The sequence below is a fragment of the Phocoena sinus genome, chromosome 11 (assembly GCF_008692025.1).
Source record: "Phocoena sinus isolate mPhoSin1 chromosome 11, mPhoSin1.pri, whole genome shotgun sequence".
In the NCBI taxonomy this organism is placed as follows: Eukaryota; Metazoa; Chordata; class Mammalia; order Artiodactyla; family Phocoenidae; genus Phocoena; species Phocoena sinus.
The window spans coordinates 71,456,670-71,474,746 of record NC_045773.1 but is presented as its reverse complement, the minus strand read 5'-3'; the positions used below and the strand labels follow the sequence as shown (position 1 = coordinate 71,474,746).

General features: G+C 38.5%; 1 protein-coding gene across 8 annotated transcripts in view; it reads right to left on the bottom strand.

The window, feature by feature from the left end:
- UBR2 (ubiquitin protein ligase E3 component n-recognin 2) overlaps positions 1-18,077 on the bottom strand; it is a 117,752-nt gene that overhangs the window by 91,643 nt on the left and 8,032 nt on the right. For all 8 annotated transcript variants that reach the window (XR_004352347.1, XR_004352348.1, XM_032650248.1 and 5 more), the window contains exon 2: positions 15,145-15,404. Coding sequence is in view for 6 of the 8 variants with exons in the window: in XM_032650248.1 (XP_032506139.1) it covers positions 15,145-15,404 (260 nt within the window). In the remaining 2 variants the exon portion in view is untranslated. The remainder of the gene's footprint in view (positions 1-15,144; positions 15,405-18,077) is intronic.

Here is an 18,077-nt window from a genome sequence, read left to right as displayed (position 1 = left end):
AAAAAAAAAAATTTCCAGCGACCTGGTCATTGGGGGTCCCATACTTTAGTGACTTTAATTTCCTAGAGTTCTGCTAGGTTCTCACAGTGAATATCAGAGAAAAATTCTCTCGTGCTTCCAGCAGAAGATGGGTAATAGGAACCACTTTGTAATATTCCAGAGCATTCTATTCTTAACAAAGTCTGCCTGCGGAAGAAACTATTTAATCAGAGCCTAACCTGCTGGGGTATTATCAGTCAAACTGACCTGAAAAAAGGGAAATACCCAATTCCAGCCCACTCTAGCCATCCTGTTCCAACTAAAGGGGGAATGCAGGGGCACTGAGAAACACATGTGAAGTTCACAGCTCAGAGGTACAGGCACACTAAAAGACTGAGACTTAATCACACAACTACGGAATGCTTCTACGCCCTGACCCATTACCACCACGTTATTTTTTTTCCTGTTACACATTTTCTAGCAGATGCTTTTTGTTTTTTTTAAATTTTATTGAAGTATAGTTGATTTACAGTGTTGTGTTAATTTCTGCTGTACAGCAAAGTGACTCAGTTATACATATATACATATTCTTTTCCATTATGGTTTATCACAGGATATTGAACACAGTTCCCTGTGCTATAATGTAGTACCCTGTTGTTTATCCATCCTATATACAATAGGATTGCATCTGCTAAGCCCAAACTCCCAACACTTCCCCCCCTCACACCCCCGTCTCCCTTGGCGACCACAAGTCTGTTCTCTATGTTTGTACCACCACATTATTAAAGGACTATTAACAAGATCCCTTTTACCCAGTATATCACATGTCTAGCAATCAAGAAAAATTTATAAGACACACTAAAAGACCAAAAAATACAGTTTGAAGAGACAGAGCAAGCATCAAAATCAGACTCAGATATTGGAATTACCAGACCTGGAATTAAAAACAATTATGATTAATATGCTAACGTCTCTAATGGATACAGCAGACAGCCTGCAAGAACAGATGGGCAATATAAACAGAGATTGAAATCCTAAGAAAGAACCAAAAAGAAATGCCAGAGATCAAAAACACTGAAACAGAAATGAAGACAGACTTTGATGGACTTATTGGTAGATTGGATATAGCCGAGGAAAGAATCTCTGAGCTTAAGGATGTCTCAACAGAAAGCTCTAAGGCTCATGTATGGGAGGGGAGTTTGGGGGAGAATGGATACATGTATATGTATGGCTGATTCCCTTTGCTGTGCACCTGAAACAATCACAACATTGTTAATCTGCTATACTCCAGTATAAAATAAAAAGTTAAAAAAAAACCAAACCTTCAAATATACGTCTTGGGGGAAAAAAAGAAAGCTCTAAGGCTGAAAAGCAAAGAGAAAAAAGACTGGAAGGAAAACACAACAGAATATCCATGAACTATGGGACACCTACAAAAGGTTTAACATATGTGTAATAGGAATACAAAAAAGAGAGGAATGAGAGAAAGGAACAGAATATTGAGAACAATATTTATTGAGAATTTCCCTAAATGAATAGCAGGCACCAAACCATAAATCCAGGAAGTTCAAAGAACATCAAGTGGGATAAACACCAAAAAACCTTGTACCTAGGCATATCATTTTCAAACTACAGAAAATCAAAGATAAAGAAAAAATCCTGAAAGAAGCCAGAAGAGAAAAACAACTTACCTACAGAAGAGCAAAGATAAGAATTACATCTGACTTTTCCTCAGAAACCATGCAAGCAACAGGAAAGCAGAGTGAAATATTTCAAGTGTTGAAAGAAAAAATGCCTACCAACCTAGAATTCTGTACCTACAAAATTATTCTTCAAAAGTGAAGGTGAAAGGAAAACTTTCTCAGGCAACCAAAGTGGACTTGGGTTAGTTGTAATATATCACAAATTCTAGGGCAACCACTGAAAAAGGTAAAAAGTATATATAACACTGATATGTTATGAAAGGAGTGGCTATATCAACATCTGATAAAATAGACCTTAAGACAAGGACTAAGTACAAGAATTAATAAAGGTCACTGACATTTCATAATGATAAAATATATCAGTATATAGCAATTATAAATATCTATGTATGTGGTTAATAAAAGAGCTTTTAGATACATGAAACATAAACTGATAGAACTAAAAGAAGTAAACAAATCCACAATCACATTTGGAGATTTTCATACCCCTTTCTCAGTAATTGAAAGAACTAGTCATAAAAATCAGTAAGTATAGAAGACCTGAATGGCACAATCAACCATCTTGTCCTAATTGACATTTATAGATTACTCATCCAGCAACTGCAAAATACACCTTCTTTTCAAGTGCATATGGAATGTACAAGACTGACCATGTTGCTAAGTCATAAAACAAGTCTCAATAAATTTAAAGATTGCAACCTTACAAAACTTTAATTGTGTTAGAAACCAGTTACAATATATCTAGGAAAGTCTCAAATATATGAAAATTAAACAATGCGCTTCTAAATAACCCATGGATTAAAGAATAAAATATAAGCACATTAAATCAAAAGTTAAGTAGGAAGAAGAATAAAAGTAGAAATCAAAAAAACAGATAAAAAAGAAAACTAACAAAGCCAAAAACTGATTCTTTAATCAGTTTTATTAATCTTTTCAAAGACAGAAAACACAAATTACTAATATCAGAATGGAAGAGGGGACCTCACTACAGATACCACAGATATCAGCAGCATAAGGAAATATGCACAGCTGTATGTCAATAAATTTGACATTATACAATGAAACATATTTCTTGAAAAGTACAGTGTACCAAAATTGCACAAGATGAAATGAAGCTCTAAATAACTCTAGTAAGCATCAAAGAAATTTAATTTATCAAAAACTTCCTCTGAAGAAAATACCAGGCCTTAGTGGTTTGTTTTACTGGAAAATTCTTCAAATGCTGAAGGAAGAACTCATACCAATTTTATACAAATTCTTCAAAAATATAGGAAAAAGGAATACTTCTCAATTCATTTTATAAGGCCAGCATAACTCTGCTCTACCAAAACCAGATGAAGACATTACAAGAAAGTGCAGGTTTATATTATTATTTTCTTTTTTAATTTTTAAAGAACATATAAATGAACTTATTTACAATACAGAAACAGACTTACAGATATCCAAAACAAGCTTACGGTTACCAAAGGGGAAACGTGTGTGGGGGTGGTGGTGATAAATCAGGAGCTTGGAATGAACATAGACACATTACTATATAAAAGATAACAACCAAGGACCTACTATATACCACAGGGAACTCTACTCAATATTCTGTGATAACCTATATGAAAAAAGAATCTAAAAAATATATGTGTATGTATAACTGAATCACTTTGCTGTACACCTGAAACTAACACATCATTGTAAATCAACTATACTCCAATGAAATTAAAATATATATATATTTTTTTGTGGTACGTGGGCCTCTCACTGCTGTGGCCTCTCCCGTTGCGGAGCACAAGCTCTGGACGCACAGGCTCAGCGGCCATGGCTCACGGGCCCAGCCGCTCCGCGGCATGTGGGATCCCTCCCGGACCGAGGCATGAACCCGTGTCCCCTGCATCGGCAGGCGGACTCTCAACCACTGCACCACCAGGGAAGCCCCTAAAATATTTTTTTAAACAAAAGAATGGCAGAGGACAGGGAAAAGGAAGCTGAGCCCTGAATGATATGATTGAGCCACTGAATCAAGCAACCTGAAAGCCTGCCCCATCTCTGCACTTGCTGTTCTGACAGGTTTATAAGTGACAGTGTTATATTAAGGTTTTTTTGTGTCTGTAATCCATGAAATGTACAGACACAAAAACACCTTAATATAACACTAGCAAACTGAATCCAGCAATATATAAAAGTTACAATACATGATAATCAAGTAGAGTTTATCTCAGTAATGAAAACCATTTGGAAAAATATCAGTCAATGCAATCATTAATGGAATAAAAACGGAAAATTATGACAATCTCAATAGATGTAATAAAAGCACCTGACAACATTCAGTCATTTATAAAAAAACAAAAAACAACCAAACAAAAAACACCACTCAGCAAACTAGGAATAGAAGGGAAAGTCCTCAATGAGATAAAGGGTGTATATCAGAAAACTGTACCTAACATCATATTTAACAGTAAAAGACTGAATACCTCCCATCCAAGGCAAGGATGTCCTACTTTCACCAGTGCAATAAGGCACAAAAAAATAAAAGACAGAAAGACTGTAAAGGAACAAATAAAACTGTCCATTCAGAGAGGACACAATTATGCAAAAATCCTAAGGAACAAAACCCAGAAGATAAAAACTACTAAGCGCATTTAGCAACGTCACAGGACACAGGATCGATATTAGAGCCCAACTGTATTTCTTTATATTCACAGAAGAAAACTGAAATTAAAACTAAGAAACTAGGGGCTTCCCTGGTGGCACAGTGGTTGAGAGTCCGCCTGCCGATGCAGGGGACACGGGTTCGTGCCCCGGTCCGGGAAGATCCCACATGCCGCGGAGCGGCTGGGCCTGCGCGTCTGGAGCCTGTGCTCCGCAACAGGAGAGGCCACAGCAGTGAGAGGCCCGCGTACCACCAAAAAAAAAAAAAAAAAACCTAAGAAACTAAAACTAAGAAAAAAGAATACCATCATAAAATACTTAGAGGTATGTATAAATTCTACATAAAAACAAAAGACATGGTTAAAAGAGATTAAAGAAGACCTCAATAAATGGAGAGACACAAGATGTTAATGGATTGGAAAACTCAGTATTGTTAAAACGTCAATTCTTCCCAAATTGATCTATAGATTCAATGCAATCCTGATCATAATCTCAGCAGTCTTTCTTAAAAATAAACATTGACAAGCTAAGTCTAAAATTTATAAAATGCAAAGGATCTGAAACAGACAAATGAAACTCTAAAGGAAAATGGAATCAACTCAAAGTTTACTACAAAGTTACAGTAATCAAGTTAATGTGGTTATTGGCATACGAATAGCCATATCAATGAATGGAATTGATTAGAGTGTTCTGAAATACACCCACACTCATATGGGCAAATGGTTTTTGATAAGGTACCAAAGCAATTTAATGGGCAAAAGAATAAACAGTGCTAGAACAACTGGATCCCCACATGTAGTAAGTAAATGAAAACTCAACCCCTACAAAAAAAAAGCCATACAAAAAAAAATTAGTTTTGAGACAGATCACAGACCCACAAATAAAATCTAAAATTTCAAAGTTTATAGAAGAAAATCGAGAGAATGTCCTTGCCACCTGGGAGAAGGCAGACATTTCTTTTAACACAGGAAACAATCATCATAAAATTTAAGTTGGTAAGTTAAACTCCATCAAAATTTAAAACCCCTGCCATCAGAAGACACCGTACAGGGACTTCCCTGGTGGCCCAGTAGTTAAGAATACACCTGCCAATGCAGGGAACATGGGTTCGACCCCTGGTTCGGGAAGATCCCACATATCATGGAACAACTAAGCCCGTGCACCACAACTACTGAGCCCGCGTGCCACAACTACTGAAGCCCGCGCACCTAGAGCCCGTGCTCTGCAACAAGAGAAGCCACCACACCACAACAAAGAGTACCCCCACTTGCCGCAACTAGAGAAAGCCTGTGAACAGCAACGAAGACACAGTGCAGCCAAAAAAAAGACACCATATAGGCAAGTCACAGACTGGGAGAAAATATTCACAAAACATGTCTGACAAAGGACTCGTATCCAGAACACATAAAGAACTCCAGAGAATTCCCGGCAGTCCAGTGGTGAGGGCTCTGCTCACTCACTGCCGAAGCCCCGGGTTCAATCCCTGGTTGGGGAACTAAATCCCATAAGCTGCACAGCACGGCCGAAAAAAAACACCACAAACACAAAGAAACAGAACATATAAAAAACTCCAAAACTCAGTAATAAAAAATATACAGAAGCCAATAAAAAACAGACAAAAGACTTGAACAAAAACTTCATTAGTTAAATGGGCAATGAACACATGCAAAATTGCACCAACATCATTAGTCATTAGAGAAAATTAAACCCATATTGAGATATCACTATATAGAACAGCTAAAATTTAAAAGACTGACAACATCAAATGTTGGTGAGAATATGGAGCAAGTGGAACATTACTGGTGGGAACAAAAAAAAATTTTAGAAAAAGTTTTGGCAGTTTCTTGTCAAGTTCAAATATACCTGCCCCTTGACACAGCAATTCTACTCCTGGAGATTTATCCATGAATATTTAAACGTATGTCCACAAAAAGACTTGTTTTGCAAATGGTTGTAGCCATTTAAGGGTGCCTTCTCTTAGATAACAGTTTAGAAAAGCCTATTTTAATGGTGTCTTAATATTCCTAAAATGTTTCATAAAAAGCTGAAGATTTTTAATAGTGCAAGATTTATTATCTGGTATTTTATTTTATTTTATCTTATCTTATTTTTGTTTGGCTGCGCCGTGGAACATGTGGGATCTAGTTCCCCAACCAGGGACCAAACCTATGACCCCTGAGGTGGAAGTGAGGAGTCCCAACCACTGGACCGCCAGGGAATTCCCTTATTTGGTATTTTAAACACACAGATTTATAGCCGAGTACAAAATAATAATGCCTAATACTTTAATATGTTGCATTTAATATAATGTTGGCATAAGCTGATATGATTCATGAAATAAACCATTTTCCTTAGCTCTAAATATTTAAAGTATCTACCAAAAAGTAGAATGAGCTGATAAAAAAGAAGTCATAGAAGCCTTATTCATGATACCCTCAAACTGAAACAACTCAAATGTTCATCAGTAGTACAATGGATTATGGGCAATTACAATACACTCATACGATGGACTACTCAGCAATAAAAATGGAAACAATCTCTAATAATCATAGGATCATGAATGAATCAGATATACATTATGCTGAGTAAAAGAAGCCAGGCACCAAACAGTATAATTTCATTTTGATGAAGTTCTAGAATGCACAAAACTAATCTAAGGTGAAAATATCAGAATAGTGGTTACCTAAGGGCCGGAGCTGTTAACAAGGAAATCTCTAGTTAGATGAAAATGTTCTCTATCTTGGGAGGATGTGAGTTACGTGAGGTTAACTATTGTCAAAAATGCACAATTAAGATTTGTGCCTTTTGAAATATATAAATTTTCCCCTAAAAAATAAAGAACTCAAATAGGGTATCAATAGGGAAATTTTGTTGATATAAATCCAAGTCTCCTTACCCAAAAGGATTACCAGTAATCTATTCATACCTCTATTATTTCCTAACATCTGGACAAAGGCATACGTTTAAAGTTGATATTATACCCCACATACTCCTATGTTCGATCTTGCACCAAACTGGTGCATAAAAAATAAATAAATAAAAATGATCACAAATATCCAAACCAAGAATACAAGATTCATTTTAGACAACCACAGGAATCCAACCTATCTAGGAGATATCAACTTCCCACCCCCTGTTATTTTCCTAGGTTGGAGAGAGCAAGGTAGACAAGGGAAATTCCAATATATTGAAGGCCACAGTGATAATATACAGCACTGAAATTTTATTTCTAGGTATCTCCCTTGGAAAATACTGAAATGGGTATAAAAAGAGAAGTATACAAATAGGTACACAATGTTCTTTGTGGTGCAGTTTGCTACAGAAAAAAAAAATCCTAAAATATACCGATTTCTAATTTCATTAATAAACAGGGCAATCAAATAAATCATGGCCTGTCCTTACTATGGAAACACAGCAGTTAAAAGAATGATGTAGATTTATATATACTGACTGGGAAAGATCTCTAAGACAAATTGTTTCATGAAAAAAAGACACATTTACAATACATACAGTATAATTTCATTCATGTGTCACATCCATAATTAGAGGTAACCAATATTTTTTAAACTAACACAGCATTCATTTCAATCTCTGGACCATTCACGTTAAAAAGAAACAGTCTTAGGAACTTCCCTGGTGACGCAGTGGTTAAGAATCCACCTGCCAATGCAGGGGACATGGGTTCGAGCCCTGGTCCGGGAAGATCCCACATGCCACAGAGCAGCTAAGCCTGTGTGCCACAACTGAGCCTGCGCTCTAGAGCCCACGAGCCACAACTACTGAGCCCGCATGCTGCAACTACTGAAGCCCGCGCACCTAGAGCCTGTACTCTGCAACGAGAAGCCACCTCAATGAGAAGCCTGTGCACCACAACGAAGAGTAGCCCCTGCTCGCCGCAACTAGAGAAAGCCCGCATGCAGCAATGAAGACCCAATGCAGCCAAAAAAAAGAGATCAAGTGTTCAAGTTTTTTAAAAAGCAAGAAACTAACAGACCACTCTGTTAAGTGGTTCTTCCATATTAGAGCTTTATATTTCCAAACAGAAAAGGAATGAAACCATCTCTATCCCTCTGCTTAAGAGATTTATTACTCATGGCTCAGTAATGTATTTTAAGACTGAGTATTCCGCTTAAAAAATCTTACATACAAAAATTCCTTATAGGGCTTCCCTGGTGGCGCAGTGGTTGAGAGTTCGCCTGCCGATGCAGGGGACATGGGTTTGTGTCCCGGTCCGGGAAGATCCCACATGCCGTGGAGCGGCTGGGCCCGTGAGCCATGGGCATCCAGAGCCTGTGCTCCGCAATGGGAGAGGCCACAACAGTGAGAGGCCTGCGTACTGGAAAAAAAAAAAAAAAAAAAAAAAAAATTCCTTACAGTTCCCCAAGTGCTTTTATACACATTATCTCATTTTATCCTAACAACTCTGTGAGGGAGGAAAAATAACCCCCAAACCCTGAAGATCACTGAAAACACTTCTAATGTTCATCCACTTCCAAGTTTGCATCTCTTCCAGACACAGGAGAATTACACTTCCCTGCCCTGTTTTGCAGTTGGACAGAGGCCTTCTAACTAGTTCTAGCTAAAGGGATGTAGGCATGGTCATCATTTCTGAGCCAGAGCAATTTATCTGCTGTGCAAGACCCTCCTCTTCCCTTGCTGTGGTGAACCCTAAAAACATTAAGTTTATGGAGATGTTACATGGTATGAAGTAACTACCTAGAGTAGAACCCTCCACTCATCACCCCCACTGATCTGAATTGGTCACACAGTCTGAATAATAAATGTATTTTGGATATTTAAAGTCTCTGAGATTGTAGGGTTGTTTGTTATTTTTAGCATAACCTTATCCATCATTATTGACAGAATTGGAGTTAAAAAAAGTTAAACAAGCAAAACTGTTTAATAAAGCTTACAATAAAGCATCATAAAGTACCATCTGGAAACATATGCTAAGAATATTCCTAACTGGTGGCAGCATAACTCCCAACCCCGAATTCTGGTAATCTATAACATTCACGCAGTAAGTTTTTAAATGTTAAAAAAGAATGTTTTTAATTTAACTATACAACAAAAACAATGGAACTAAATCTAGCTTAGTTTAAGTTAAAATGTAAACCATACACCAAAGTATGATTTCATATTTTACTAGTATTTTATTTTTCTTAATGGTTATGAGATGTCAAAATATACATCGCTATGATCAACATCAACACTAAGATGATTGCCCATAATAACAATTACCTCACAGGGTGATAAAGACGCAGACATAGAGAATGGACTTGAGGACGTGGGGAGAGGCAAGGGTAAGCTGGGACGAAGTGAGAGAGTGGCATGGACATATATACACTACCAAATGTAAAACAGATAGCTAGTGGGAAGCAGCCGCATAGCACAGGGAGATCAGCTCAGTGCTTTGTGACCACCTAGAGGGGTGGGATAGGGAGGGTGGGAGGGAGAGGCAAGACGGAGGAGATATGGGGATATATGTATATGTATAGCTGATTCACTTTTTTATAAAGCAGAAACTAACACCACTGTAAAGCAATTATACTCCAATAAAGATGTTAAAAAAAACACAAAAAAAACAACCACCTCTATTTAGAAAGAAATAACAAGTGACAGGTTTGATTACATTTTTACTAATAGAGAACTAAGTACAGACAAATATAAACATTAGCCCACTGCCTGAAAACACAGCTTTTTCTGACATCACAGAGGCTTCAGAGATAATTTGGGACCTACACAATTTTAGAAACAATGAACAAATAACAGAAAAATTAACCTAATTCCCTTCACAGACTCCTTTTCTAAGTACTAAACATAAAAGACTCCTGAATATCATTTTTTCTGGCTAAAGAAAACCTCCACCCTATAGACATAAGTCACCTTTATCCTGAAGGGTCTAATTTACAAACTCTCCCAGAATTCCAACAACCATATTTCATCTTTCCAAGTAATAGACTCCATTGTCATTTTATCAGGGTCCTGGGTTTCATGGGAACACCTACTTTTAACATAAGACATTCATCCTCAGGACCCCAGCATGGCCATTTACTAAGAGTTTACTATGTACCAAGTACTGTGGAAAGCACTACACAAAGGACCTCATTTACCTTCTCAACAACTGTGTGATAAAGAATTTGGCTGACCTTTGTCTAGGGATCCTAGGAGGTAACCTGTAAATCATCGAACTTTCCCATGTGATAGCAGTGTCTTTGCTAGTCATGCTCCCACCTGTCCCCCACATATCTGAAAGTTTATACTAATGAGATAGAGTGAAGGTTGGCCATATCAGAAAAATCAACCACGTAATTAAAGGGCTGGGGTTTTCAGGCACATATTAGTCCCACCTCTGGGAAGGGAAGTGGAGCTGGATATTGAGTCACGTGGGCAATGATTCAATTAATCATGCCTATATAATGAAACCCAATAAAAACTCTGGACACCTAAGCTTGGGTGAGCTTCCCTGGTTGGCAATACTCTGTGTGTTGTCAAGCATTAATGTGCCAGGAGGATAATAACATGTCACTGAGAACAACAAAAACTTAGCACTTGGAAATCTTGCCCTTTGGCTGGTTCTGATTTGTGTCTTTTTGCTATGATAAAATTTTAATCATAAGTGCAGCATTTTCCTGAGTTGTGAGTTGTTCTAGTGAATTATGCAACCTCAAGTAGTCCATGGAGATGCCTGAAATTTGTAGCCAGCTGATGAGAACTGAGGATGGCTCTGGAGTTCCCCAAACTTGCAGCTGTATTTTGGACAGTCTTGTGGAAGTCTGGTCCCTTAACCTGGAGTTGGCCAACTTCAAGCCACAACAAAGTTTAGAAATATCCTCTAAGAGTCTGGTTCAAACTTGAGTCCTAGTGGGGCCATCATATATTATATCCCTCTCCCCCATTCCAGGCTACTTGACTGCCCAAGTGCAGGTCCCCAGATACTGCTTTCTTTCTTCAGTAGTTCAGGGAATTGGCCAATCTGCCTCTTCTTTCTGGCTGCCACAGCCTATCCTCTGCTCCCTGGTTTCTTCCCCTCATAAGGCTTGCTGAAAGACATTTTCCAATCTCTTCCATCATAACTATAGCAGTTTCTGTTGTTTGTTTTCCACTCTGCCTTTCCTCCGCCAACTAGCGTATTATATCTCCTTTTCATTTGTAAGTTTTTGCTACTGGCTGTTAAAAGGAAATAAATGCATGCATCCTTCCACCCCGAAATTCTACTTCTAGGAATGTATCCTGTGTATATACTTCTACACGTGCACAAAGATACAAAGTATAATAATGCAGTATTATTTATAGTCCCAGAAACAACCTAAATGTCTACTAATAGAAGACAAGTAGGTAAAGAACAGAACATCCATACAAGAGAATAATAACCAGCCATTAAAAAGATAAGACAAAGTCAGCTCTCTCTATATGTGTTATTTAACAATCTGATGGACAAATTTTAAATGAAATAAGCAAGATGAAAACAGTTTATGTGGTATGCTAGCATTTACCGAAAAAAGTATAAATGTTTGGATCTAGATATTCATATGATATCTAGATGAATACCCAAGAAACTAGTAACAATGGTCACCTCTGGATAAGGGAACAGGGAAATTAAGGGATGAGTGGGAGAAGGTACCTTTCATGGCATATACTTTTGTACCTCTTGAGAGACATAACAAAATACATGTTTTGCCTATTATATTAGTTTTTCAAGTCAATTTTTAAAAAGCAGTGGCCAGTACTGTTCTTGGTGTTGTCTATCTTTAATAAATGTATCCTTGTGACCCTTTAGATGATGTCATGAAAATGAAAATTCTCTACTCAAACCATGAGGCAATCCCCTTACCCAAGGTGCCTTCCTTTTCATTAATTCTATACATCCTCTAAATATACAGTTAGAGTCCCAGGACAGGTATGAATGGATTAACCTATACCTCCATGCTCTAGTGAAATGATTTTATATCTCAAAGAAACTCCAGACTGACACATCCAAGTCCAAACTCCATCATGCACATACAGGAAGACTCTGCTGAGATCATCCCTGACTTGGTTTCATCCACAAATCCTTTAGGCACACTTAATCTTCAAGTACAGGCAAACAGCTTTTCAGTGCACCACTTTCATTGAGGGAATAGATATACTCCTCCTCCCGTCATCCCACCTCCACTCCTCCAAACTCCCAAAAGCCTATTCCATGAACACTGTTGAAAACACAATTCTTCCTACTTCTTCTAGTAATGGAAGCTCTCAGAACTCTGTCAATTTAATCAAGGCCTTCCTACAAAGCATTCAAACCTGCACGCAACCTGTTCTCCCCTGGGATGGACCCCACACATAGACACATATGACATCAGCAGAGAAGGGAGTTAAAATATGCAAAGGAAGAAAACAAGAAAGAATCTTGTGGTGTTGGACTGGAACTAGACAGACCTACAGATACATAGATCCACTGACAGGGCCTGGGATTAGTGACATACCAATGGCAACAGGCACACTTAGTATCTTATTTCTGAACATTAACCTCTACTAAAAAAGAACTAGGCTCCTTAGAGAAATGGTTCATTTCAGGGCTGGGGTAGGGAAAAGCCCAAGATGTGTCTAAAATATCTTGTGTCAGAAAGAAAAAGGAAGTGCTCAAAGAATGATGGGGACATGAAAAACAACAAAGACATCTTGAAGGGTCTCCCACTGGTCAAATCTAGAACAATTTTGACCACAATAATAATGGAGCTCCATGAACATATACTGATATAAATAAATTAAAAAACTGAACATTGATAAGAAACAGGGTATTTAATAGTCTCAAAGTATTTCCCCACCACATACTTACTGATTAAAGAGGGAAAAAGAGTAACTTTACAGTGGAGAAGCCTTGCAGAAATCCCCTTAATCAAGTGATCAAATTTAAAGAGTTATTGAACCAAATCAAAATCATATGCTGGGCTTCCCTGGTGGTGCAGTGGTTGAGAATCCGCCTGCCAATGCAGGGGACGCGGGTTCGTGCCCCGGTCCGGGAAGATCCCACATGCCGCGGAGCAGCTGGGCCCTTGAGCCATGGCCCCTGAGCCTGTGCGTCTGGAGCCTGTGCTCCGCAGCGGGAGAGGCCACAACAGTGAGAGGCCTGCGTACCGCCAAAAAAAGAAAAAAAAAAAAAAAAAAAAAAATCATATGCTACTAGATAGGATACAATGAGAACACGTGATTTCTGCAATACTTCTGTGAAAGAGGCAACCTGACTCTAATCATGAAGAGTATCAGACAAACCCAAATTGATGTACATTTACAAATAAGTGGCCTGTAATCTTCAAAATGTCAAGATCATGAAAGTCAAAGAAAAACCGAAAAAAAAAAAAAAAAAAAAAAAAGAAAAACCGAGGCAACATTCCAGACTGAAGATTAAAAGACATGACATACAAATGCCTTCTTTGGAACTGGATCTTTTTGCTACAAAGGATGGTACTACAACAATTGGATCTCAGTTTTCTTATCTGTAAATCATGAGGCTGAACTAGATCTATTGCTCCAAACACCAATAAAGGACTCAAAGAGGTTTCTGTATAGACAAAAAACTAGATCTAACAGCCTTTCAATATATAAAAAGATCTCTATCAGTATTCTAACCATGCTGATAAAGAAAGATTACCATAGACACCCGAAGGTCTTAACCAAAATTAAGCTTATTAAATTCAAGTTGTATGGGAAAAAGTCTTAAGAAAAAAAATGAGTCTATCAATAGTATATCCAAACAATGGAATATTACCTAGCTATATCAGCTGATATGGACAGATGTCAATGTCAAGATTTTGTTAAATAGAGAAAGGAAAATTTAGCCCAGTATAGCTAACGTATTCCCTTTTCTATGTATGTCTACGTATGTGTATGTTTAAGATAGCCCCATATGTGGGCATGTACATGCATAGAAAATTTCTGGAAGGACATATAAAAGTATGTTAACAATGATTAGTTCTGAGAAACAGGAGTAGATAGTCATAAAGGGAGACAGAGCACTTTCCTCTCCATCTTCTACCCTTGTATACTTAATTCTCAACAAGAAATCAAAAAAAAAAAAAAAAAAACTCAACCTAGTAGCAGTAAGTACATATAGCACCCACATCATGATTTCTAACTAACATTCCCAACTAAAAGGAAATTCCCTGCATAAATGGCTGATTCTACATATGGGTCAGAGTAAGTACAAAGTGAGGTGTGGACATCTTATGCCAGAAAGCAGAGGCACTCAAAAACTAATAAAGGCATGTGAAAAGGGCAAAGAAGCTAGTGTAACGGGGCTCTCAAAGGTCAAATGTAGGATAATTCGAACATCAAAAAGAATCACTGTAACCATCAAGAAAAGCAAGGAAGTGGGCTTCCCTGGTGGCGCAGTGGTTGAGAGTCCACCTGTCGATGCAGGGGACGCAGGTTCGTGTCCCGATCTGGGAGGATCCCACATGCCGCGGAGCGGCTGGGCCTGTGAGCCATGGCCACTGAGCCTGCGCTCCGCAACAGCAGAGACAACAGTGAGAGGCCTGTGTTAAAAAAAAAAAAAGCAAGGAAGTGATTATTACAAGAGTCAAGGTAGGAGCTAATTATGGGGGAGGAATAAAGTACACAATGGGTTTCTGGAATGCTGGTGATGTTCTATATCTTGACCTGGAAAATAATTATATAATGTTTGTTTATAATAATTTATTAAGACACATATATTTGTTGTGGAAACTAACACACATATATACATATATAATACTGATATTTCATAATTTGAAAACAAAAATGTAAGGTTTCAGGAATAAAAAAGTCAAGTAAAAACAAGGAAAGAAAGAAAATGACAATATCTTACCTGCAAGAGTATGTAGGTTCTCCCACTTTAAAAACACGACCACAAAGATGAGAAGGTTTGTTTGTTTGTTCAAGTTTTGAAAATCCCAACTCAGGATCTTCACCACAAAGGTACCATTCCATTGGTCCCAACAAAACTTGGTGTGCCAACATGTCTTCTTTCTGTGGAAAAGGGTTGGGACCCCTGCAGTAGATTTTGGGTACATAGTGAGCCAAATGCTGGTTCACTTCTCTAGTGAGGTCAGTTGCTTGCAGCCATTTCTTTAAAAAAGAAAAAAGAAAAAATAGTTTTAAACAAGGTCAATAAACTGCTAATTTGAATAAACATACTCTATTTTCTTTTAGGTGCAAAAATAATGAGTCTTATAAATTATTTTATTGACATTCATCACTGCATGTCTTCTTTCCAAAAAAGGATAAAACTCAATTTAGAATTTTACTAAAATGCCCAGTATTTTAAAATTCAACTTAAAGTGAAAGTAAAGTGGAACGAGCCCATCTCCTCAAAATGACTCTTGAAGCTACCTTCTGTAGGCAATACAGGAAAATGACCACAACATATCATCTTATAAGACACTAGCCGTTGAGCCCATCTGACTTTCTTTCTAATTTCTAATGCTTTGCTCAAATGATATTCTGATTGTGATCTGGATTCTCCTGTCCGTTTGCTGACAGAAAGAGCATACAGTGAACATGAACAGCCAATACACTAATTCTATTTCTCAATGATTATAAAGGACACGCCAGTCTCTTATGAATGTCAGTCCATAAGAGAGTTTGTTCTATCGATTATATCTTTATGCCCTGATCAACCTCTCTATAAGCCCTTTCTCCTTTGCTCTCCCTGTTAAAAACATTTTAAAAAGTCACTTTCCCCTGTCCCCAAACTTTCATGTCCTACTACCTGTGATAATTATACTTAGATATCTAATAGATACTGTGATATTATGATAAGAAAAACATATTTGGTCTTCTCATTCCTAGCACAGAGCTCTTAAAAATCTTCCAATTTAAAAAAAAAAAAAAAAAAAAAAAAAACTTCCAATTTCCTAAGTGATAAGTGAGATAAAAGTGAAAGGAATGTCTTTTGTTATTCATAACAAGCCCCCTTCAATCAGACCTGGGTTGATATTACTAAGGTGACTTTTGGAAAGCCCCTAAAGATGGGAAGCTAGTTGCCAGGGGAACTAGCCACATTATTAGTAGGGTGGAACTTACAGTCTCCACCCCAACCAACTTCAGGGAAGGGAGAGGTGCTGGATGTGGAGTTAAGCACTAATGACCAATCATTTGATCATCATGCCTATGGAGGCACAAAGCCTCCATAAAAATCCAAAAATGTCGGGGTTCAGAGATCTCCTTGGTTGATGAACAAACAGAGGTGCTGGCACGCCCAGGGAGGGCATGGAAGCTCCACACCCCTTCCCACATACCTTGCTCTATTCCATCTGGCTGTTCCTGAGTTGTATCATTTTATAATAAACAAGTAATCTAGTAAATAAACTGTTTCCCTGAGTTTTGTGAGCCATTCTAGAAAATTATCGAACCCAAAGAGGGGGTCATGGGAACTCCCTAATTTGCAACATAAGTTGTGGGTAACCTGAGGACCCACTGCTTGTGGCTGGCATCTGCAGTAGTGAAGCGGGGCAGCCTTGTGGGACTGAGCCCTTAATCTGTGGGATCTGATGCTAACTGCAGGTGTACAGTGTCAGAACTGACTGAGTTGTAGGACACCCAACTGGTGTCTGCTGAGAACGAGAGAATTGCCTGGTGTAGGAAACCACCCCCCCCACCCACACACACACACACACACACACACACGTTTGGAGGCCGGAAGTATTGATGTGAGAATAAAAAGAAAAGGAAGAAACAGTTTTTCCTTTCAGACACCAACTCAATATGTCCAAAATTGAACTCATGATCTCCCACACCACAAAAAACACCCTGCTATTTTCTCCATTTCTCTATTTCAGACACCAGCACCTACCCAGGTATCCAAACCAGAAAAACTCAGAAATCTTTTTTCCTCACCCCAACATCCAATTAGTCATCATGTCTTGTCTATTAGGCCTCCTAAGTATCTGCTGAATCCATCCATTTCTTTCTCTCCATCTCCGGTGGCACTACTTCCACTACCCTAGTCCAAACTCCCCACTCCTGTCTTTTGCAAGGATTAATGCAACTGTGTCCTAACTAGTAATTCCCACTAGTCTGGTCCCTCTACAGTCCATTTTTCCAACCTCACTACCAGAGTGTTTCTTGCAAAATGCCAGTCTGATCATGTCATTCAGCTTCCCCTTCTATTTAGGATCAAATCAAGTCCACTGACATGGTTTACAACAGCGGTCCCCAAACGTTTTGGCACCATGGACTGGTTTAATGGAAGACAATTTTTCCACAGACGGCGGGTGGGGGGGTGGTTCAAACGGTAATGCTAGCGATGGGGAGCGGCAGATGAAGCTTCGCTGGCTCACCTGCTGCTCACCTCCTGCTGTGCAGCCCAGCTCCTGACAAGCTGCGGACCACTACCGGTCCTCAGGCCGGGGGCTGAGGACCCCTGGTTTACAAGGTCCTTTGCCTTGTATCATACTTTCCAGTTTCCTCCTCCTGATCAGTATTGCTCCTCTCTCTCTGCTTTACAGGGCTGTTATCTACTCATTCTTCAGATCTCAGTTTATGTTTCACTTTCTCTAAGACGTCTTCTTAGCCTCTTCCTCACCCCCATCTCCTGTTCCCCTACCCCCCATGTCTAAAACAGAAACAAGCCCCAGTGGGCAGTTAGTAAAATCCGTTAACTGAATGACTATAAATATGTATATACTACTGACTGTCACTTAACATTGACATTACAGAAAGATGTTTGGCTTTAATGGAACGTGGCTTCAATGGACACAGAAATAAAGCAGATCCAGGCCTGCAGGTTATTAAAAACCA